This window comes from Sorex araneus, chromosome 7 (genome assembly GCF_027595985.1).
Source record: "Sorex araneus isolate mSorAra2 chromosome 7, mSorAra2.pri, whole genome shotgun sequence".
Classification (NCBI taxonomy): Eukaryota; Metazoa; Chordata; class Mammalia; order Eulipotyphla; family Soricidae; genus Sorex; species Sorex araneus.
In genome coordinates this window covers 37,622,984-37,647,514 of record NC_073308.1, presented here as the reverse complement: position 1 = coordinate 37,647,514, position 24,531 = coordinate 37,622,984, and the positions used below count along the sequence as shown (strand labels likewise).

At 43.0% G+C, this 24,531-nt stretch overlaps 1 protein-coding gene across 2 annotated transcripts in view; it reads right to left on the bottom strand.

Annotated features, from left to right (window-relative positions):
• MDM4 (MDM4 regulator of p53) overlaps positions 1 to 24,531 on the bottom strand; it is a 38,535-nt gene that overhangs the window by 12,537 nt on the left and 1,467 nt on the right. The window contains exons 2-7 of one of the 2 annotated variants that reach the window (XM_055144504.1): positions 18,789 to 18,901; positions 16,653 to 16,727; positions 10,687 to 10,820; positions 8,544 to 8,599; positions 3,787 to 3,854; positions 3,027 to 3,126 (exon numbers count right to left, since the gene is read on the bottom strand). In XM_055144504.1, coding sequence (XP_055000479.1) covers positions 3,027 to 3,126; positions 3,787 to 3,854; positions 8,544 to 8,599; positions 10,687 to 10,820; positions 16,653 to 16,727; positions 18,789 to 18,866 — 511 coding nt within the window. In that variant the 5' untranslated portion in view covers positions 18,867 to 18,901. The remainder of the gene's footprint in view (positions 1 to 3,026; positions 3,127 to 3,786; positions 3,855 to 8,543; positions 8,600 to 10,686; positions 10,821 to 16,652; positions 16,728 to 18,788; positions 18,902 to 24,531) is intronic. The other variant, XR_008631053.1, reaches the window with a different exon arrangement.

Sequence of the window (24,531 nt, the reverse complement as noted above, 5' to 3'; positions counted from 1 at the left end):
TTGCCTTGCCAGGTTCAATTCCAAATTCTGCATGTGGTCCCCCAAGCCCCACTACGAATGAACCCTAAGCACAGGGTTCTGGGTGTGGCCCAAAAATAAAAAGTAAAAGTTCATTTATAAGAAAATTTAAAATATGAAGAACCAAAGAATGACTGTTCTAAAAGATTTCTAAATAGCCATTTACTGGTATTTTAAACATACTACTGCAAAAACTGAAAAAAATAAAATAAAAAACAAACCTTACAGATTCCCACCCAAACTTATTTACCTACTGCCCCCCCCCCTTTTTTTCTTCTTTCTTTTGCTTTTCGGGTCACACCCAGCAATGCACAGAGGTTATTCCTGGCTCTACACTCAGGAATTACTTCTGGCAGGCTGGGAGACCATATGGGATCTGGAAATCGAATCTGGGTCGGCCGCGTGCAAGGCAAAAGCCCTACAGGCTGTGCTATCACTGCAGCCCCGCTATGGCCCCTTTTTCAGGAAAGAAAATGACTCAGCACCCCTCCCTCGTCCCATCTACCTTCGATTAGAGAACAAATAGAAAGCCCCCTCCTAAGGACCTCCACTCTCATGGTTCAGTGTCTCCAGGCGGCCAGTAGCTCCCACTTCAGGGTGTGTGAGTGTGGGCTAGCACAGTGCCTGATAATGCTAATAATGTCAGACCCGCTGGACTACAGACGGTAACGACTTAGCAGCCAATCTTTGAGACAAAAACCAAACAGTACCATCCATAATAGTGATCATAAGGCTGTCAAAGCAGTTTCATTCTTACCATATATTCTGAATCATCTCTCCAAAAATCTTGTTTTATTAGGGGGGTTGCAGGCGTGGCGCAGGGGCAGGGAGGCTCTTCCAGTAGTGTACAGGGGACCGGGAGCACTCCAGGAATACTTGGCCAACCAAACCGATGGTTCACTGCTAAGGCTCAAGGATGTGGTCTCACACCAGGGACCAACAGGAGGGCCACCCCAGCTGTGCTTAGTACATCTGGCATCTTAATACATCTTAGTACACCTACCCATCTACCGCAGTACATCTGGCAGTATCAGGGAGACCAGATGGGGCCAGAGATCAGACGTGGGTTAGTTACACGTTCTGATGGCCACATACACCCATTTTTGTTAGGCTGCAGTTAACCATTATATAATACACTGAGCTCTAGGTTGTTGGAAAGTAATACATATACGCCCCCTCTGTGTCAATGGGAACTTTTTTGAACTGAGAGTATCTGAAATCTAGAAATACTGCAAATCCAAAGCAAATTACAGTCTCACAAATTCTGTGAAAGATCTGTTATACATTTAAGTGGCATTTTAGGCCATTTCTAACTAGAATTAGCACATGCACTTCTTTTCACCCAATCATATCCCACCGTCCTCAGTCATAGCTGAGGTACCTATGGTGGAAAAAATTCTGTAGTAAGTAAGCCCTGACCATGGGGTCGAAGAAAGTAAGCGCTTGTGTTGCACACCACTGACCCAGGTTCGATATCCGGCACCCCATATGGTCCCCCAAGCCCACCAGGAGTAACTTCTGAACACACCCAAGGTGTGACCCCAAAACAAAAACAACAAAAAAGTCCTGGCCAGAACCAAAGGTCATCCCATCGATGTATAAATTATGTTAACCCACAAAGCTATTAAAAAGCTTTGTGCCCAGGCCAAGACCAACCATCACTGTCAATTATTCATTACTGAGATGACCATAAACCACGTTCCTGAGACAGTGGCATATTAAAGTTATCCTTATCTGTTCAAACCCTGTAACTGTTCATGAAGGAAAAGAAATAGGTAATAAACCCTCCTTCTCACATATAAAAATGTTGTCCTTTCTACTTTATCTTTCTGAATATACAAAGCTATTTATTCTAAATTTTCCCATTACAAATAATATACAGTCTCCTAAATTGGTGTTTCTATACTCTAAATGGCCTTTTGAGTAGGAAATAAGATGGGAGGGAGTGATAGTACAGTGAGTAGGGCGCTTGCCTTGCTCATGGACAACCCAGGTTTGATCCCCAACATCCCATCTGGTCCTCCAAGCCCCACCAGGGGTGATACAGAGCAGGAGTAAGCCCCGAGCACCACCATGTGACCCAAAAACAAAAATAAAAAAAAATATATAACCTGCAGCTCAGGAAAAACAAAATTACATATTTAATATTACATATACCAAAATAGCTCCAATGTAATCAGGGAATCAAAAATTTAGTTTATATTCAAATATAATTTGAAAAAACTGCAATGCAATAAACTGATTCAACTGCAATCTATTAAAGCAATCTTAGCAACATACTTTCTTGATTCAAATGTGAATCAAATACCTACCTACCCATCAAGCCATAAAATACCCTAAAGTAACTTATGATTTTACACAGCCTTGTAGAACAAGTTTTAGGAGCTGTTTTATAAAATAGCATTTGGGGGAACTTATACAATACCTATTAACTCATTTGGCCCAACCTTTATCTAGTATGGAAAACAAAGAGCTGAGGACCCCCATCAAAGGACAAAGGAGCTACAGCATTCTTCCACACTTTATTCTCGACTCTGATGCACTAAGTATAGCTTACTCTGTCAGTATCTACTGAAAACAGTCCTTGTCTCTAACATACCAATGAAAAGAAAAACTCTGACCAGATGGAATGTACACAAGGCTTCCAGATTTACAAGTCAAGGCAGAGTGACGACATGGCACACCCATGAGTGTGTAGTTATCTACGTCTAGCATGTTAAAGAAGGGCTGCTAATACAGCACCACCACTTTCTTCAAAATCAACAACAGTTCCTAAGAGTAAAAACAACAACAAAAAAAGGGTATTCAGAAAAGAATAAGTATCACGTATACCTCTTACTTTGTGTAAAAGCGGTATCATTATTATTATTATTGTCATCAGTTCCCTAATGGTCTTAGAGTTTAATATGAACAGATGTCACAGAGGAATGAGGGAGGAGAGGAAAAGTAAGGCCAGGAAGGGGAAGGGAGGGAGCGGAGACAGCTAAACAGACTTAATCCAAAATTACCTTCTCCAGAACTCTTGCATTTATGCTGTGAGGTAGGCAGTGTGGGAATATTGCCTTCTTCAGGTCTTCTCCGGGAACTGGAATCTTCCTCTGCACTTTGCTGAAATGAAGACAACAGTATATATCAACACATCTAAAATGACAAAGACCAGGGGATGTAGCAGTTCCACTCTAGCTCACCAGTAGTGTGTAACACAATGGGTTACGCACAGAATTCTCAAGTTCACAACAGTCATCAAATACAGGCAACACTACTCCTCAATACACTGTAAGCAAAGCTGGAATCCCAAACCTGGGGGGTAAACACCTCTCTGCAGAGAAGGCCAAAACCTACTATTAAAAACAAGCTATTGAAATCTGTGAAACCCTTAGTAAACACCAAGATAAAGTTTTCCCATGATTAAGGAAACTTTCAGAAATGACAAACTAAACTACAACAAGCCTGTTAAGATCTAATAAAGCAGTTTCTTTAAATACTTAGGGACAAACACCATCACACAGACAGCACACACAAGCCCCAAAGAAAATGGAACCGGAAGAACTAAAGATCAGAAGTGCTACATCCCAAAGAAATAATCAGAGACTGGAACTCTGGGAAGAACAGAGAAGGTTCACTCTGTCCTGGATCTGGGAACTCCCAAGAACCTTTCTCAGTAAGTCTTACCACATTCAGGGAAAGAAAGGCCTTGGGAGTCCAAATCCACAGGTACAGAGAAGGGGCCACTCTGTACAACAAAGAGGTCACCGTGTGGTGATTTACCTTCAGGTGGTCTTGGCTTGGAATATCCATACTGTGATCCTGTGCGAGAGCGAGAGTCTGAGCAGCATCTGGATAGCAAGTAAAACAAAAGGAAAACCTTCCCTGGTAATAACCATTCTTTCCACACGCAAAGGACCTAGCTAACAGCCCTGGAGCAGGTTTGGTCCCTAGAGATGTGCTTCTCTCCATGTGGACTAGACAAAGCTCTCAGCTACAACGAAGGAAAAACCAGACTCTATTTAAGATTCAAGATAAATAACCAAAATGGGGTGGGAGGAATGAAGAATTACCAAAAATGTTCTTTCGAAGCAAATTTTTGAATTTAAAGGAGAAATGGGGTGAAGCAGGGAACAAGAATACTTTCACACCTTCCTGCAGGTATTTATTACCAAATGTGCCTAACCCTGTGCCTAAACAACAAGTGTAATTTTTAATTTCAATTTCATTTTCTAGTCTTGAAGATATATACAGGGTTAGGAAACTTGAACAGTTCTAGGATTCTACTTGCTTTGCTTGGTTGTAGGGTTTTTGTTGTTGTTGTTGTTGTTGTTGCTTCTGGGCGGGGGAGGGAGGCTGGGCCACACCCAGCGATGCTCAAGGGTTACTCCTGGCTCTGCATTCCGGAATTAGCCCTGGTGGTACTTGGGGCTGGGGCACCATGTGGGATGCTGGAGATCAAACCTGAGTCAGCTCCATGCAAGGCAAGCGCCCTCCCTGCTGTACTATCACTCTGGCCTCCCTCCCTACTTGTTTTGTAACACGATCAAATCTTCAAATAAATTTATGTTCTGAGTGTTAAAGATAATTTCAGAGCTTAAATTTCCACCACCTGAGTACAGACTAGTTTATCTGTCTGTTTTGAAGGAGCCACACCTGGAATACTTGGGGATCACTCCTAGTTCTGTGCTCAGAGATCATTCCTGGCATTGCTCAGGGGACCATGTGATGCCAAGGATCAAACCAGAGTTGGCAGCATGCAAGGCAAGCACTGTGCCCACTATACTATCTCTCCAGTCCCTAGGTTACCCCTTTTTAACCCAACGATTTTGTTTTCCCCATTATTATAAATTAAAAGAGGAAAAACCAGGTGAAGTTTTTCCTCAAAGTCAAACAGAAAACAATAACCTAAAGGAAAAATTTTTAGGCAGATAAAGGACTTAGACATTTTTTTCAACTAGAATGGAAATGAAAACTTAGCTACAGGAAGAGAACAAGCTATAGAGAATGTAATAACCTGGACCACTCATTATCGAGGGATTTTTGGGGCTGGGGCAGGGGGGAACAGGAGTGAGGTTTGGGTCACACCCATAAAGTGCTCAGAAGGTAGTCCCAGCTCATTACTTAGAAGTGCAAGCACCTTAACCCCCAAACTATCTCTCTGCTCCTTGTTGGTCTCACATAACCAAGATGCCCTCAATTAAGCTTATCAGATATTGGGTTCATCAGCTACTATTGTCTCATTTTGGGTTCTGGTGTTTTGGGCCACAACTGGCAGTGCTCTGAGCTTGCTCCTAGCTCTGTGCTCAGGAATCACTCCTTGTGGGATTCAGGGGACCATGACATACTAGGAATTCAACCAGGGTCAACCACAAACAAGATAAGTGCCTACTTGCTGTACTATCTCTCCAGTCCCCACCAGCTACCATAAAAACTGTTGGAAAGCATCATCCTCAAGATACTTGAGAAAAAAAAAATAGATTTCCACAGTTGGTCTGACAATGCACAAACATTTCAAAACTGAAATGATAAAAAATATTATTTCTAGAGAGGTTTTTTGTTGTTGTTATTGTCCTTTGGGTCACACCTAGATATACTCAGGTATTACTCCTAACTCTACACTCCGGAATCACTCCTGGTGGTGCTAAGGGGAACATATGGGATGCCCAGGATCACATTCACGTCAGCTGCATGTAAGGCCAGCACTTTACCTGCTGTACCACTGCTCTGGCATCACTATGGAGATATTTTTGTAAGTGGAAGTACTGCGAAGTTCAAGTCTTTTTTGGTCACAGTAGTCTTCAAAGAGCAGTTAACATACAATCAAATAAAACACTGATCACATAAAGCAATCTGATATTGCCATGTATAGTTTTGGGGTTATTGTGTTTGAAATTTTTGTCCTTGGAACACACTCAGCAGTTCACAGGAGTGACCCTTGGAAGTGCTTGATACTGCGCCAGAGCCAGCTGTACCAGTGCAAGAGCCTTACTGCCTCTCCCACCCTGCCTCCCATAGCTTTCAAGCCTCATTATGCTACTTATGAAGAATAATTTAAAAATTACCTGGGGGAATCAGAATCACAAATTCATCTTTAAATAAGTTTGTCACACTTTGTAAGTGTATATGTAGAAATTTAGAAAAATGCTTCATCAAGAATCACCCTAATGGGGCGGGGGAAGATAGTCCACAGGGTGAGAGCACACGCCTGGCAGGCACAACGCCCCATGTATGACCTCCAGCATCCCAGGGACCCTCAGCACCATTGGGTACAGCCCCACAAGTCCGAGAGCACCATCAGAGTAGTCCTGGGGGACCCCGGTACACATCCTAAGAACAAGCACTGTCAGGTCCCTGAATGAAGGACAGCTGTCACCAGGAGGAGGCTAGGGACCCCTGAGCACTGCACCTGGGAAGCCAAAAAAAAAACAAAACAGAAAGCCCACCTTCACTCTAAATAGTGGCATTTTCTTGAACCATCAAAATTTATTCCTAACTCATTTAACTCATTTGCAAAGCTGTAATATAGGGGTAAAAAAAGCACTTTCTCACCAGTTCTTTAAAACAAAACACACACAACCAATTTACAGAGATGCAACTTACAAGCACAGTCCAAGTGACAGCAGACAATCAAAATTACTTGGAGGCAATTTCCTGGCTTTGCTCAGTGTACCATCTACAGCTATGTAAGATGTTACGATCTGATTTAAGGGTACATGTTATTCTAGAATTCTTTAATGAGTTTTTAAGTCACATTATTTCAAAGGGATAATAATTTCAAAGTAAAAACACAAAGTGTTTTGGGGGAAATGTGTTGAGAAAGTTAACGGGACAAGCAAGGGTGATACGGACAAGAACTCGAGACCCAGTAAGAGCCAGGGCCGACAAGCAAAAATTCCCTGCTGGGCCATCTTACTGGCATCAAACCTTGGACAAATCACTTATCTATTGAAAAAGAAACACAATCTCTACATCACCAAACCTTCCTCACAGCGTTGTTAAGAGGACCATTAGAAATGTTCATCAGAGAAGTGTTCTAATGTATGGCTCGCTGAATTCTATAGTGTAAGAAAATGAGTGAAAAAAGGTAAAAATTATACCCATTCTAGATATTCAAATAAGAGCTCAATTAGAAAACAAATACTATCCCAGGAAAACTAAACTATTTCTTAAGTGACTGAACTTCAATAAATCACTTTATTATTTGCAAAAACCTTCCTCCTGTAGAGAAATGTCAAGCTAAGTAAGCAAACACACTGGAGAAACCAGTAGTTTCAAAATTCATGTTCTGAATAAACTCCAGTTCATGTCTCACTGAAAAAGAGCCCATCAAAAAGGTCACAAGCTCGGGCTCTCTTCAAAGGATGTTACCTAAACTTATTTAGAAACTTAAAAAGGTGGGCATTTGGGAGTAGCAATGGAGGAATTTGGGATTATTTGGAAACAAGCGACATCTCAGTTTTGTCCAGGTTATTCTCTTATCTCCAAATATACCACACTTCTGACACAAAGCAGCCCGTTTCCAGCACATTAAATGCAAAGGGCAGCTGAGCAAAGGATTAAAGAAACTGACATTTAGATGCCAGAAAGTGCCAGCCTTTAAGTGGGAGGCTCTTGATCAGCCCTTCCCAAAGCTGCACTACAGCTGTGGGGGGCGGCAGCAGGCTAAGGTGCAGCTGTGCTGTGCTTCCGGTCTGCTCCCTTAGAGAAAGTGGGTTTCCAGGGAGCCACTGAGAAATTTTTTTCTGAAAGAGGGCAATAGGCCAAGGAAATTTTGAAAACTCTGTTCTTAGGGGCCTTCAACAGGCACTTCAGCCTTTTAAGCCATCTCCCCAGTGCTGCAACAGATGTACAAAACACCTATGAAAATTTGACAAGAAACTGAAACTTGAATCTACTCAAACACTACTAGCTGACTGGAAAGATAAGTCACATGAAGAACAGTCTTGAGAGAGTCACCAGAAACCTCCTGAGGACATAACCCACAATACTAGAATGTGGAAAATTCTACAAGTGACCCACTTCTTCAACTGACATAAAAACAAAAAGATTAAATTTTGTACACTAAAGAAACTTAAAAACAGTATCAGTCAAGTGCAGTGTGAAATGCATTTAGATTCTGACTTGAAAAAGCCAAGTGTAGAAGGGACTTCTGACATGACTGAGGGAAACACAAACAATGACTACTGGATAATATTATGGATAATATTACTTTTTTGTCAACTCTGTTATAATACTGAGACTGCCGTGATGATTGAAGAAAGAAATCCGTATGTGTTAGAAATTTTAGAAATTCTTACGTTAAAGCAAATACGGCAAAACTAGTGATCAGTTAGAGGGGGCATTAATCTATTTTTTGTACACACGAAAATTTCACAACAGAAGGTTAAACAGCACAATACTGACACCCTGTGTGAGCCGTCCCTCCCAGTCATGCCGAGACAGCACTCTATTCGCATTCTGATCTTCCTCGCTCTCCCAACATTTGCCCCCTGAATTCAAAGCTGTGATACATACTGAAAAAATATGATGTGACATACCTGTAGTAGCAGTGGCTAAAGTGACAAGATTCTTTCTTAGCATATCATAGAGAGGGCTGTCAAAGAAATTTTTTTAAAAATTAACATGTTTTTCCATTAAAATGCTAAGTGTCTCCCTGATTGCTATCTCTTAACTTTCCTTGTTACATATTCAGACACAGAACTCTGGGATTAGTATTCTGCTGTGGATGCTACAGCAGGGGTGCTCAGGTCACTCCCAGCACTGCCTGGGATCAAACGGGGCATTCCAAACGCAAAGCATGTGCTCCAACCATTTGAGCCACCCTTTTTGGCTCCTCAGAGGCAGAACTTTTTTGCCCAGTATACATTCGGGTTTTTTTTAGCCCAAACTGGCGGCACTCAGGGCTTACTCCTGGCTCCATACTCAGATATCACTGCTGGCAGAGCTCAAGGGACCATATGTGGAACCAGGGATTAAATCTAGGTCAGACATTTCTAAGGCAAGTGCCCTGCCCTCCACACTATCTCTCTGTCCACCTCCCTCCCCCTCCACCTCACCCCCTGCTGCCCCAAGGTAGACTACTGAAGGTACAGTGGTCGGGAATGCAGTCCAGTAATACAGCACAAGACATTTAAGTGTTGTGGATTTGGGGGGTTGTTTTTGGTAACTGAACATGAGGGGGATGAAGACAATACAGTCAGCTGGATGCTTGCCTTGCACACATCAACCCAGGTTTGATCCCATAAGGTCCCCCAAGTCTTACCAGGAGTGATCCTTGAGCAGAGCCAGAAATAAGCTCCAAGCACCACCCGGTGTGACACGGAAACAAAAATAAATGAATTTGAACTTGGTGGGTTCAATCCCCGAGATCAATTTTTAAAAAATATTTAAATATCAAGATGCTAAACCCTAAGCCCGATGTTTGTTATCCTTAAAATTTTAAATGAGTTAATGGTAGTATTCAGTGAGCACCATCAGGGATGATTCCTGAGCACAGAGCCAGGAATGGCCCCAGCACCATCACTGGGTCTGACCCAAAACAAAGAAAGAAAGAATGGGTTGGAGAGAACTGATCTATGGAGGCTAAATGATCCCCAATACCACAAGGTCCCTGAACACTGCTCAGGTCCCAGGCAATGAACTAAGAGTAGACTCTGAGCACAACCAGGTGTGGCCCAAGCAAAAAGAATTTCTATTTTACTTACAGAGGTGCGGGGTGGGGAGTGGATCGTGCCTGGCTTGATGTGCCAGACTTAGTCCTGGCTCCTGCTTAAGGGTCACTCCCAGCTGCGAGACTGGGGATTCAATGGGGTTGACTGCATGCATGGCAGAGCCTTACCTCCTACACTGTCTCTCCTGAATTCACATTTTATTTCACTAGCTAATAGTACCCCAATTGGGCAAATTTCCCTCCAAAATAATCCTTTCAAGGAATTAGGTTTTCTATTATAGCTTGATAGTATGGGTGAGAGTCTCACCAAAGTAAGATAAGTGAGCTCAGAAGAACAATCACGAGAAAGCACAGAGTGAAAGGACACTGGCTTCTCAATCACTTGTCGACTTCTGACTGTGTAAGTCAATAAACATACACCCTCATGGCTGGGTAAACAGAACAGGTCAGAGGAGCTCTACTATCTTAGAAAGCACATGGTCATCCTCAAACTGCCTGGACAACTTCCCATTTCTCTCATCAGCTCACTTACCCTCGCTCTACAACCATGGCCGCACACATCTGACCAGAGACAGCAAGCTACCTCGGCCCAGGCCACTGGACACTACGTTCCACTGGCCTGAAGCACGCCTTCCACTAGTCCTCGGCTTTCTGTCCCCCTTAATTGCCTTTCAGCCAGCCATGCGAGGACCCTTTCCTTGCCCACCACCATGCCCTAAATCCCATTCCCCAGACAGTTCCGTGTCCCTCTCCTAACACGATGTTACAATCATATTATGCATCGGTGTAAATGACAGAAGGTGGGGAAGAAAATCTACTGTTCCACTCCCCTAGGCTCAATCAAGCTAGCGGTGTGTTGCTCACTACTATAGCCCCAGCAGTGCCTCAGGACACTTGCCATACAAAGGCCCTTAAATGACAGCTGCCTGAAGGAATAAACCACCACTAATAACCTGTAGAGATATCAAGTGGTTAGGCATGAAGTACCCCCAAAATAAACCTCTGTTTACCTTGGATCTTTCACAGAGAAGCTCTGACGTCCCAGTAGTTCTCCCAAAAGATCTCCACCACAGTACACCATATGCTGCTCCTGCTTGTCGTAAAGCTGCTTCACCATTATATACTGGCCTAGGTAATGCATGACCTGCACGGGAATAAAACAGCATGGAGAAATATAGCCAGTGGCAACAAAAACACACAAATTATGGGAGGTAAGTAAAGCCAGCTGCAAGACAAAGGAACAGTGGATTTATGGTCATAACGGCAGGGCTACTGAAGCATTCTACAACAGGAGAGTACAGCCTCCAACAGGCTCCTTCATGTACGAACACTTTGGACATGAACAGCCCACAACTTCTCAGAACAGAAATGTACTGTTCTGACAGTGAGAAAAAGTGGTAAACATACTTAGCATCCCCTTTTCTTATCAGTCCAAAAAAAAAGGTTCTACATACCACTACTATAGCACTGTAGCACTGTCATCCCGTTGTTCATCAATTTGCCCAAGCGGGCACCAGTAACATCTCCATTGTGAGACTTGTTACTGGTTTTGGCATATCGAATACACCACGGGTAGCTTGCCAGGCTCTGCCACGAGGGCGGGATACTCTCGGTAGCTTGCCGGGCTCTCCAAGAGGGATGGAGGAATCCACTACTAGAGTAACAAAACCTGAATGTATTAGCCATAAAATTAACCTTCCAAGTTCAGGGACACAGAACTATGAATTTTCAGTCGATTCCTTTGGCAAATAGTGTCCAGTAAAGTATTAGCACTATAACTGTATAAATGTAGAATCTAAGTATTAGATTAAAACATCTTTTTCCCATAAAAGGTTCAAAACAGGGACATGAGAGACGCCTCAAAGGAATGGAAACATGTTCAGTCCTTGGCATCGCACAGTCCCCCAGCACCACTGGGAGTGAGCTCCAAGCTCGGAGTAGCCTCTGAGCACTACCAGGTATGGCCCAAAGAAACAAACAGAAAGTCACAAAATGGAAGGGAACACAGACATGCTGAACCATGACCGGTAAGAGATTTAAGGGCCAGCAGAAAGAGATTTTGGGGTCAGCTGACCCTTGGTCTATCCCCAACTTTGCATACAGTCCCCTGGGCACTGCCTGGAGTGACTGATCCCTGAGCATAAAGCCAGGAGTATACCACTACCGGGCTTTGTAAAGCAACCTCTGACCTACTGGAAAGAGTGATTCTGGACCTGGGATACGGTGGGCTCAAGGGACGATATGGACACCAGGGACAGAACCCAGGGCAGCTACATGCAAGGCGAATACACACCATACTACTATTCCAGTCCTAGTCTTCGCGTACACTTTAAGACCACTTGCTGAACTATGCAGGATGTCCCTCTCAGAAGCGATGCATGCCATTTGGTCATTACAATGGCAGTGCTGGGAGGTGTGCCCAGGCCAAACAAGGAGGCTAGAAAGAGCATCAGTAGCTGTATAAGAGTGAAGTTTTATGTGGACCAGAGAAGGGACCGGTATGACAGTAATAGTTGGAAATGATCACTGTGGACAGAAACTGAGCATTGGAAGTAGGTAAAGGGATATATCTCATAACCTTTCAGTATCTGTACAAACCATAAGGCCCAAAAGGAAAGGCAGGGGGAGGGGGAAGGGGGCGAAGAGCAGGAGGGAAACTGGGAGACACTGGTGGTGGGAAATGTGAAAAAAGAGAGAGAGAGTGAATAAGGGTTTAAATGCAGTTTCTCTTGTCATGAAGCATATTCAAGTGAACAAAGCACCCGAGATGCACTGTAGGACTCACCAGGCTCATGGCTGGATTCACCCCTGCACCACACAGACATCATCCTTACTGGGCCCCTCCACCATCTTTCCAATGAGGTTAACCTCCCGGCTGACACCCTAAGGCTTTTTTGGATCCAGAACTTGATTCCTCACTCTTCCAGCTAGATCCAGCAACCTCCACACCTGTCCCTCCCACACCTGACGGCTCTACTCATCACAAGTCACACTTGTACTTCCCATGACTAGGTGAAGAAGGAAAGAGCAACACCCAGCCTGACCCCTCAGAAACCTCCAATGGAAGCAAACTACCAAGATCCACCCAAGCATAGCAGAGGCTCAGCGAACCCAATGGGGAAGACACACAGAAGCCCCCCAAGTTCACCAAGCGAAAACTTAACACAGAAGGCTCTAAACCAATACCAACCAGTTACATCAACTCCAGAGACATTAGTTACACCATGTTGAGGGTGTTTAATGAGCTCAAAGAAACACAGCTACTCCGTAAAGCAAGAGGAAGAATGAGAAAACTACAATCTAACATGACAAAAACGAAAATGATGGTTGGTGATTTATGAAACACTCAATAGAGACATCTCCAAAGAATGTGATACTGCTCCATCTTCACAGGTAGACTGGTCCAGTCTAAGAACTCAGGGACCTTCTCCAAAAGGGATACAGATTGCCGTTTCTGCCTGAGGGCCAACAGCACAGTCACACCCTACACCCTCCAACATGAAAACTGTCCAGCTCTACAACTGAACCGCATCAAACTGCCAAGCCACCAAACTGTTCCAGATCTATACTGGACCACATGGCCCCATATGCAGCAGTACAACATCCTCAAATTTCATCCTGCTGTCAGCCCAGGAGGATCACAGAAAATCTGATGGGAAAGTCTCGAGACCGCTAAGCTCAATGAGCCTAAAAAGAACAGAAAAGGCTCAACTAGCACTACCCAGCACAGGAGATCCTCAGTGAGTTTAGTAATGTCATTGTGAAATGTAACCACAAACTGACTCTGGCTGATCTAACTTTTGTTAGTGCAATTTGCCTTTGTGTTGTAACGAACAATATGAAGCAAACTTATTTGTGCCTGCAAGGGGGCAAACTGAGGTGGTGGGTGGGAAACTGAGGACACTGGGAGAAGGACAGGCACACTAGTGTCCGTGGGATTGGTGCTGGAACATTTAATACCTGAAAAGGCAGTATTATGAACAATTTGGTAAATCATAGTGTAATAAATCATGGTGTTATCATTAGAAAAAAATTTTTTAAACCCAACAGAAGGTGTGAGCAGCAGAATAGCACCAACTAAGGAAAAGATCAAGGAGCTGCAAAATGAGATACAGGAAACTCTAAAAAACAACAAAAGACAGAAAACAGGGGCTGGAGCAATAGCACAGCGGGTAGGACATTTGCCTTGCACACGGCCAACCTGGGTTCGATTCCCAGCATCCCATATAGTCCTCTGAGCACCGCCAGGAATAATTCCTGAATGCAGAACCAGGAGTAATTCCTGAATGCAGAGCCAGGAGTAACTCCTGTGCATCGACAGGTGTGACCCAAAAAGACAAAAACAGACAGAAAACAGTTCGAACGGAAATGAACAGCAGAACATCAGAAACTATGAAGTCAAAAGGAACAAGCTAAGAATCATCTTTTACTAAAAAAGAGCAGAGTGTCTAAACATGATAAGGAGGTAGCACGAAGAAAAAGATATCAGAGAAACTCAAGACGCAAAAAGTTATGGCCCCGGAATAAAAATAAATTGAAATGTAAGTTTTTAAAAAACAAGAAATAATACATAAGACCTTCTGAAAACAACTCTGAATCTATATATAATTCTCATGTCCTACTGCTTCACATACATACGAGAACCAATGCTAAAAAGAAATAAAGGGGCTGGAGCAACAGGAGAGAGGTTAGGGCGCTTGCCTTGCATGTGGCCAACCCAAGTCTGACCCCTCACATCCCTTATGGTCCCCTGAGCACCACCAGGAGTGATACCTGAGTGCAGAATAAACACACACACAAACACAAAGAAATTACAGGAAATTCCCCTACATAAACCATGTGGAGAAGGTATTCCTAAGAGAGAGTTCAAAATAACTGTCTAATTTTTTCCATGATAAAATATTCTCCGATAGTTATTTTTTTCAAACCCAGGCAAATTCTACCATGATATGAAAGGAAGCATAATTTATTACTACTTTACTGATATAAAAATACATACTTTGTGTCAGAAGGAGAAAGACAAATACCAGATGATCTCACTCTCGTGTAGGATAGAAAGAAACAAAGCAGGAGCTAGAGCGATAGTACAGTGGGTAGGGTGTCGCCGTGCAAATGACTGACCCAGGTTCGACCCCCAGTATCCCATGTGGTTCCCTGAACACTGCAAGGAGTAATTCCTGAGTGCAGAGCCAGAAGTAACCCCTGAGCATCACTGGGTATGGCCCAAAAACCAAGATATATATATGTATAGATATATACATGTATATATGTTTATATATATATAAAGGAAACAAAGCAAGGAAACTGACAATGGCCAATGAAAACCAAATACTGAAAACCTGAGATACTGCCAAGAAAACCTCAGCAGCAGGGAGAGGCTGAGGCCCCAGGCACAGTGGATGAGGGGTGCTGTCTTTCCAGAGTTGGGTGTGCTGCGGCGGCATTTACATAAGCTTAAATAAATCATGATGCCTACATAAAAACTTTGATTAAATAATGTCTCTGATTTTCTAACACTGGGCCAGGGTGCTTGCCTTGCCATGTGCGGGCCCCTGGCTTTGATCCCTGGCATTGCCAAGAAAAATCTAAATGATTGAAACTGAAAAGTAAGTCCATACTTTTTAGTAGTTTGTAAAGTCTTAGCCATCAGAGTTTTATAAACAGTAGCCTAACATGATGCAATTAGTTTTAAGTGATAAAGGAAATACACAGATTTTTGTTTTCATTTCTGTTTTTTGTACCACCCCCAGCTGTGCTCAGAGCTTACTTCTGGCTCTGTGCTCAGGGATCAGAGCTGGCTTGTTCAGAGGACCATATGCAGTGCCAGGAACCAAACTCAGGACTGGCTGCATATAAGGTAAGCAACTTACCTGCTATGCATCTCTCCAGCCCTAACATGCAAATTCTACAGAATCTGCAATGCCTCAAGATTTGTTTCAAGAGGTATAAAGGCTTAGGAGACAGCACTTCTGAGGGCTCTTAGGCTTTTAAGAAAAGTCATTAAAACAAACACCTGTCTGTAAAGGGTTAAATCTTTACCCTACAAAATACATGCAGTTTGAACAGATTAATATTTCAATAGTTTAGTCTTTTCCACTTAAAGAATTCAATTTTAGTTGTTTAAAAAAAAAAGAGTCAGAAGCTAAATAAGTTATTTAAATGCATAAATGTTTAAAATAACTCAGCACCCAAAAGAGAATCTGACACATTTATAATGAAAAACTACTGCATTTAATTTCTGCCTGGCAGCATACACTGTAAATCACAGGCTGTCATTTTTCAAATCTTGTACATGCTTTACATCTTAACTCTGAGATCAATAAATTCACGTTAATCCTATGTTTAACTGACAACAGATTTCAAAAATAAATCTAAGAGAAGAAATATGAAGTTCTTTTTTTTTTTTTTTTTAGGGGAGGGAGGACCTCCCAAATGGGACTGGGGCAGAGGGTGGGGCTGGGGCCACCATGCTGGCAGAGCAAGGCGAGGGCCAGAGGATGCAGTTCTGTTCAGGCCCTGCGGTGCCAGAGCCACTCCAGTGCCATATCCAGCTGCTCTCAGGGTCCTCCAGGGCTGAACCTCTCAGTACCCAGGGGAGCATGGAGCACTCAGGATCAGTGTCGGCAACATGCAAGGAATTAACTTAACATGCAAGTTAAGCCAGAACAGTCTCTCTGGCCTCTCCAGGGTCTGTGAACAGAGCAGAGCTTGCCTCGCTAGTACCTCAGGAATAGAACTTCCTTTCTTAGGCCTGGTTTCAGAAGTTCGTGTTCCTAAGAACTGGAAATTTTCAGGCTGGACAAAGTACAGGAAGCAAGACTCCCGGCACTGCAAGCTCACCCGGTCCCTGGTGAGCACTATCAGGGGTTGTGCACAGTGTGGTCCCTTCACCCCAAAACAATAGGTGAAGTCCCCTCTCACCAGTCCCCCCCTTTCAACTAGTAAAACAACTTGACAATTTTCCTTGATGGCTCACCTCTTTCACAGTGAACATTTCACCCTGTGCACCTGCTGCCTGCAAAATCTTCAAAAGTGGGAGTTTGGGTCGTACCTGAAATAAACAAAAACCGAATTTTATTTCAATTAGATTGAATTCTAAAACCCTAAAGGACAAGAAAATCTCCTTAAACATCATCTAATGTATATGCAACATTCTGACGCATAAAATAACCAATAGCACTACTATATGTTACCTTCCTTTAAAAAACTATTTTTCAAACATTAGCACATTTACTTACTAGAACTGCCATAAAGAAAAAAAGATGAAAAATCGGTTTGGGCCATACAATTCTTTTTGGTTTTTGAGCCACACTGCTCAGGGCTCTTTTCTGATCACTCCTGGTGGGGCTCAGAGGACCACATGTGGTGCCAGGGATCAAACCATGGCGAGCTGCAAGCAAAGTAAACACCATACCCCTATCTCTCTCTGGCCCTTTCACATCTCTTATGGTCAAATTTGTCTCCTCTCACAGACTCCTCAGTTTCATCCTAATAAAGTCTCCCTTATTGTAAGGTTTTTATAAATTTTTCAAAAACTTTCATATACTATTTCCTGTCATTTTACTCTCTAAGTTAAGAGATCTTCATTTGCTTCCTTCCAAACAAGACAAGCGAGTCAAAACCATTTATTATGTACTCCACCTTTTCCCCCATCAAACCCAATTTCCACCTTTTTTATACAATAAAATACATAACCTTGTGACCCAGGAATCACACCCATAAGCCACACCCTGTGGGCAATCTCCTCATCCGCCACCCTCCAGATCTCAATGGCTGCTCCTTCCAGAAGGGAGTATAAAATGAGGCCCCCATAGCCATGCTAAGCGGCTGCACAACACATTACAAGACACTTCTTACCATTTTCCATAATTACCACACCATATTTGATGGAGTTCAGACAGATGACAACAAATCATAGAGCCCAGCAAGCTACTGAGTATCCCACCCGTATGGCAGAGCCTGGCAAGCTCCCCGTGGCATATCCGATATGCCAAAAACAGTAACAACAGGTCTCATTCCCCTGACCCTGAAAGAGCCTCTAATCGTTGGGGAATTGAGTAAGGAGAGGCTGCTAAAATCTCAGGGCTGGGAGGAATAGAGACGGTTCTGGTGCCCACTGGAGTAAATCAAAGAACAAGGAGATGACAGTGATACAGTGAAGATACATAATACAACATATTATGTAATGCTTATATTTAAAAAAAAACTACAAAACTATGTATTTTTAGGTTTGGATGTTGCTCTTCTTTCCTGTTTCTCAGGGCCACACCAGTGGTACTCAGGAACTATGCCTGGCCTGGAGATCAGGGGCTTATTGAAGAAAAGTCTATCAAGAACACTGATAGGCTGATGGGGCCCATGCTTCACAAGCAGTAAATCCAGGATCAATTCCTGGCGTTTCATGATCTCTGAGCTCCCCTGCCAGGAAACACAGAACCAAGATTAGCCAAACCATGAAAAAAAAAAAAACACATGTTCAATCTGGGGATGGAACTCAAATGCAGAATAACTGCCTGTTCTGGGTTCAATCCCAGCACCATTACCAATAATAATAAAAAAAAAAAAAAAAAAAAAACACAGCAACAACAAAATCTGCCAGTTATAATTTTAAATTTCTAAAATAACAAACTAAAGTGGAGAAATGAAGTATGATGAAAACATAAACATAAATAACTTGGCCCAAATTCTCCACCCATATGTACTTACATACCCTGAAACACGCTCGTTTTGAAAATGTACAATTCTGAGCAAGTGGTAGTCATTAATTGCATAAAGCCAACTGCTATAGTCACTACTTACTGTTTTCCTATATATAATATTTTTAATTTTATTTTTTATTTGGGGGCCACACCAAGCAGTGTTCCAGGCTTACTCTATGCTCAGACGACTCTTGGCAGTACTCAAGGGAACACATGCGGTGCATGGCTTCAAACCCAGTCAGCTACATGCACTGCAAGCCACCTTGACCCTGCACTATCTCTTTAGCCTTATATTGGAAAAAAAAAATGTTATATCTGCTCTACATAAAATCCTCTAGCCAGCAAATTCAATTATATTTCCCAATTTGATTTTCTAAAAACAAAGAAATATCGAAATGCTTAGAATTACTCACCTTACTGATCTGTTCTGGTGAGATCCCGCAAGCACTACTAGATGTTGAACACTGGGCAGAACTAGGAAGTGAAGTCATTTTGGCAGTGAAGAATTTTCAATCTGCTGCTGAATCTAGAAGTGTCAAAAACAAATATAAGTCTCTTTCAAAACAGAAAATGAGGGACTGGAGGATAGCACAGCAGGTGGGGCGTTTGCCTTGCACTCGGCAGACCTGGGTTCGATTCCCAGCATCCCATATGGTCCCCTGAGCACGGCCAGGGGTAATTCCTGAGTGCAGAGTCAGGAGTAACCCCTGTGCATTGCCAGGTGTGACCCAGAAAGAAAAAAAGAAAAAAACAGAAAACGATCTCTTCATTTACCAAAAAAAGCAGCCTGCAGAAGTAAAAATAACATACTGTTCACAGCATCCCACATAAACGTAATATAAACTCAGGTTCTGACAACTTTCTAGTTTAGATTCTGCAAAAAAACCCACAGCACTTAATTAAGAGGTACAACTATTTATGATTCCTTCAAGTGAAACCTAAAAGATAAATAGGTTCAGGCAAGTTCCAAGCTCCACCATGAAGATAATAATGAATGAATAAATTGTTTTCATTGAAGGTCAAATTTATAATGATTCTCTCGCACAGGATATCAAACAGCCCACTCTCTGTTCTCCCCAGGATCGAATATTTACCCCCTTGAAGACAGTATAGGGCTGGGGAAATTCCCAAGACTTAAGATTCCAAGAGCTTATCAAAAAACCTCTGCAACATGCTGGGGCATGTCTTGCTTGGTTAGAAACAAGAAAAGGAGTCCAAACAGTATTAGAACAGCTTCTGACCCCACGAAAGATAGAGAAAACAAATGCGTTTTACAAACCTTGACTTAAAGCAAGTTTGTACAGAGCAGAGTTCCTTAAACTGTCCTCCCTGTCAACACCTTTTGCCCAAGTTTATATGACCCCCTATGCATATAGGTTGGTATAAAAAAAAAGTATACAAATCATATATTTGCTGATAAGTCAAATGGATATGTATTTTAAAACATTGATATTTTCTGCAACCCCCACAATTCAGTTAAGTAACTCACAGTTGAAGGAGCTTGGACAGTGGCCAGAATGATCTGACAGAGGCTTTGCCTTGCACAGGGCAGACCCAGATACAACCCTCAGCACCAAATATGGTCCTTGGAGAGGATTACACAGAAGTGAAGCCAGGATTAAGCCCTGAGCAATAGGTGTGTCCCCACCCTATCCCCAAAAAAGAAACTAGAACGAGAAGCTAAGTTGTACATCACCATGGTAATACACAGCACAAATTGGAATTTTAACTATCTTTTCTCCTTAATTTAACTTTTAAAAAATCAAAGCAAAAAATTTTAAAAAGCAGAGCTGGAACCATAATACAGCATGGGAAGGGACCTTGCCTTGTACCCGGCTGTCCTGGCAATCCATGTGGTCCCAAAAGCCCTGCAAAGGGTGATTCCTACGCTCCACTGGTATAACACAGGGGGGGAAAAAGGAACAATCACTAGAATAAATAAACAGCTTCTTCCTGTCCCCTATCAGTTTCCATTACTACAAAGGGGGAAGCCAAACTGGATATAACTATCATTTAAAATTTTAAAGAAGGTTTTATTGGTATTTCTAATATTATTTTAAAAAAGAAAATCCTTATCCCCCAAATCTGCTAAATCCTGTAATATCCCCTTCCTGATATGATACCCTACCAGATGAATGGTGACTTCATCTCTTCAGTTGCTTGGGTCCATGACCCTGGGCTATCCTTGGTTCTTTATTCTCTCACATCCCACACTCAAGCCACAATTCTGAAAATACTGCTTCAAATATAGTCAAAATGTAGCCTTTCTCATCCTTTCCCTTTTTCACCACCATACCATCCCTCTCTTAACTGCACTGCCTCCTACCACTTGTGCTGCTTCCAAGCTTAGACTACTTACCTCAATCTGTTCAAAAGTCAGGTCCCCTCCACCTTCCATGACCACCCCAGGAAGAGTGGGGGGTGGGGGTGGTGGCAGTGGGGGGAGAGGGGGACATCCAACTTTGTTTTTCTTCGTTGCCGGTGTTACCAACAGGTACAGTATACATGTTAATTATCACATAAAACATAAACTCTCATCGGGCAGGACTTTCTGCTTGTTCATGAACATATTTCCCAATGCTACACTGACATAGTAGTAGAGCAACATGATGGAGAAAATCATCAATAAAAGTGCGTGGTTTCAAAAATGATCTCCACACCAATCAAAACATTGAGGTATCATCTCACACCACAGAGACTGGCGCCCATCCAAAAGAACAAGAGCAACCAGTGCTTGCGAGGATGTGGGGAGAAAGGGACTCTCATTTATTGTTGGTGGGAATGTCAACTGGTCCAGCCTTTTTGGAAAACAATAAGGATATTTCTCAAAAAATTAGAAATTGAGCTCCCATTTGGCCCAGTAATACCACTTCTGGGAATATACTCTGGAGGCCCCAAAACACACAGCAGAAACACCATCTACACTCCTATGTTCCCTGCAGCATTATTCACCATAGCCAGAATCTGGAAATAACCTGAGTGCCCAAGAACAGATGACTGGAAAAGGAACTATGGCACATCTACACAATGGAATACTATGCAGCTGTTTTTAAAAATCAAGTCATGAAATTTGCCTATAAATAGATGGACAGGGAGAGTATCACGCTGAATAAAATGAGTCAGAAAGAGAGGGGCAGATATAGAATGACTGCATCCATTTGTGGTATGTACGTGTGTATGTATATATAGATTATAGATACATATATATACACATACATATATATCAGAAGACTATATCCAAGGCCAGGGAAAACAGGGGCTAGGAGGACTGGTAAATGGTTGCAATCAACCACAAATGGGGGGGGAGGGGCCTTGAGGGTAGATATGACAGAGAAGGGACCAGTATGACAATAATAGCTGGGAATGATCATGAGTGTTAAAAGTAAGTAAAGGGATATTCTTGATAACCTTTCAGTATCTGTATTGCAAACCACAATGCCTCAAGGGGTGGGGGGCAGAGGAGGGAAATAGAGGAAGAGGGAGGGGGGAAGGAGAGAGGAAAAAAGAGAGAGGGAGGGGGGAGAGGGACAGGGATAGGGAAAGGGGGGAAGAGGGAGAGAGAGAGAGAGAGAGAGAGAGAGAGAGAGAGAGAGAGAGAGAGAGAGGGTAACCTGGGGGGCAGGTGATCCGAGGGAAACTGGGATCACTGGTGCTAAGAAATGTACTGTACTCTGGTGGGAGGAATGGGTGTATCAGTGTATGACTGAAACCTAATTATGAACATCTTTGTAAGGGTCTATCTCACAGTGATTCAATTAAAAAATGTATTTTAACTTTCCAGGGCCAGAGAGATAGTACAGTGGGTAAGACACTTGCCTTGCACACAGCTAACCAGGGATTCAATCCTTGGCATCCCAAATGGTCCCCGGAGCACCACCGAGAGAGATTCTTGAGCGCAGAGGAGTAACTAACCCCTGAGCACCCTGAGCACCACCAGATATAGCCCAAAAACAATTTTAAAAAAAGCATCTCAGTGCTGGAAAAACAGTACAGGTTAGGACACTTGACCTGTGCGCAGCCAAGCAGGCAAAAGCAGACATGTTATTTGCTCAAGATCAGGTAGCTATGTTGATGGGGCTGAAGACTGCTGGATGTGGCCCAAATACCACTCCCACCATAAAAGACAGACCTCTAGCATGCAAAGCATGCACTCCAGTTGGCTGGCTATCTCTCCGCCCAATGCCATGAAGGAAATTACATTTAAATTATGAACCACGGGGTGGGAGAGATAGTACGGGGGAATAAGGCACTAAGCACAGAACCCAGAACTAGAAGTAAGCCCTGAGCATTACTGAGTGTGGCACAAAAAATAAATACATAAAATATAGTTCAGGGCTAGACAGAAATTTCAAAGAGCTCATTCTTTGCATGTAGGAGGGGCAGATACAATCCCCAGCAGTCTGGTACCCCAAGCACCTCTGGGAATGACCTCTGAGCAATGACAGGTGCACCCCCTCCAAATAATAAAAATGAAATATAGATTACCAGGGGCCAGGGCAATAGTACAGTGGGCAGGGCACTTGCTTTGCACATGGCCAACCTGGGTTCAATTCCCGGCATCCTATATGGTCCCCTAAGGACCTACAGGAGTGCATACTGAGATCAAAGTAGAGAGAAACCCGAGTACTGCTGGGTGTAGCTAAAAAAACATAAATATAGATTACAAGTCTAGATAAAGATTGCTCTAGATGTAGCATGAGTGGGGCCCTGCATTTTATCCCCAGTATTTTCCCTTAATATCACTAGATATGGAGAAAGAAAACCCCCAAGAGGGCCCCCTGAATAAAGTATGGATAAAGTTGTCTTTCAATTGCTTGATAAAATTTTGATAACTTAATATCTAATTTTCTCTTTAGAGGCCTAGCATATTTGTATTAGATGAATTTCTAAAGTTAACATGCTTTTTGTCTGGTTCAAGGGCCACAGTCGGTAGTGCTCAGGGATCACTTCTAGTGGTGCTCAGGGGACCATACACAGTGCTGAGGGTCAAACTGGGGCCAGCCATATGCAAGGTGTCTTCAATCACGTGCTACCTCTCTGGTCCCACCAAAGCTGGCACTCCTAAGCTGCCATGATCCTTCATGGTCTTCAGTGGGTTTTGCTTAGGTGTAGGAATACAAATTAATTTCATTAATCAAATACCTACTCACTGTGTTAAACCCAAATAATTACTAACAATTTTTAGACTTTTCTATATAAGCGGTCACACCCCATCCACCCCAGCTCTCTCTAACTGTGTGTGGCCAGACCCTACGGTGCCCAGGGTACTCTGCATGTGCAAGGCAAGCACCCTACCCGCCATCACTATTGCTCTGAGCCTCCCTGATTCCTGTACCTGGAATTTCTTATTTTATCCTTAGGATTGGTAACACAATATTGAATATACAAGGAAATCCTTTGCCTCTGAGTTGGTCTGTTATTTTGTTTTGGAGCCTGTGCTGCGCAGGGTTTACTAGCTCTGCACACAGGGATTACTCCTAGAAGAGATCAGGAACCCACACAGGGGTCTGATCAGGGTGTGGTGTGTTAAATCTGGGATAGCCACATACAAAGCAAGAGCCCTACAAGCTGTTTTATCTTTCCAGCCCATAACTTTAAAGAGAGTACCTCTAAAGTCTCCTATAACAATGTTTGCTACTTTTTTAAATAGCAACGCTCAGGCCAGAGCAACAGTAATTTTAATTTCTTCAGTGCCCCCCCCATATTCCCTTTTTAATCTCTATTTTGTATATAGATGGATCGGCCTTTCCAGCATCTACTGGATCTTCTCCTTTACTTTTTGATTTAGAGGCCTTGTCACACCTCCAAGTCACCCTGAGCAGAACACTCAGGAGTGGCTTCGACTTATAAGGTACTCCTAGTTCACATCCTCTACTCTGGGGGCTGGGGGAAATGGAGGGATCTGGGTCACACCCAGCAGTACCCAGGCTTAGCTCCAGGAGAAATAGTACAGGGATAAAATTCTTGCACACAGCAGACCCTAGTGTGATCCCCAGAACTACAATGGTCCCTGGAAGACCACCAGGGGTGCCTCCCAGAGAACAGAGTCTGAGTGCCCTCTGAGCACCCGGGGAATGACCACACCCTCCCTCCCACCCAAAAGCCTGTCAATTATAGAAGAAAAGCACTGTGGTAACTTCCTTTAATCCCGACCTG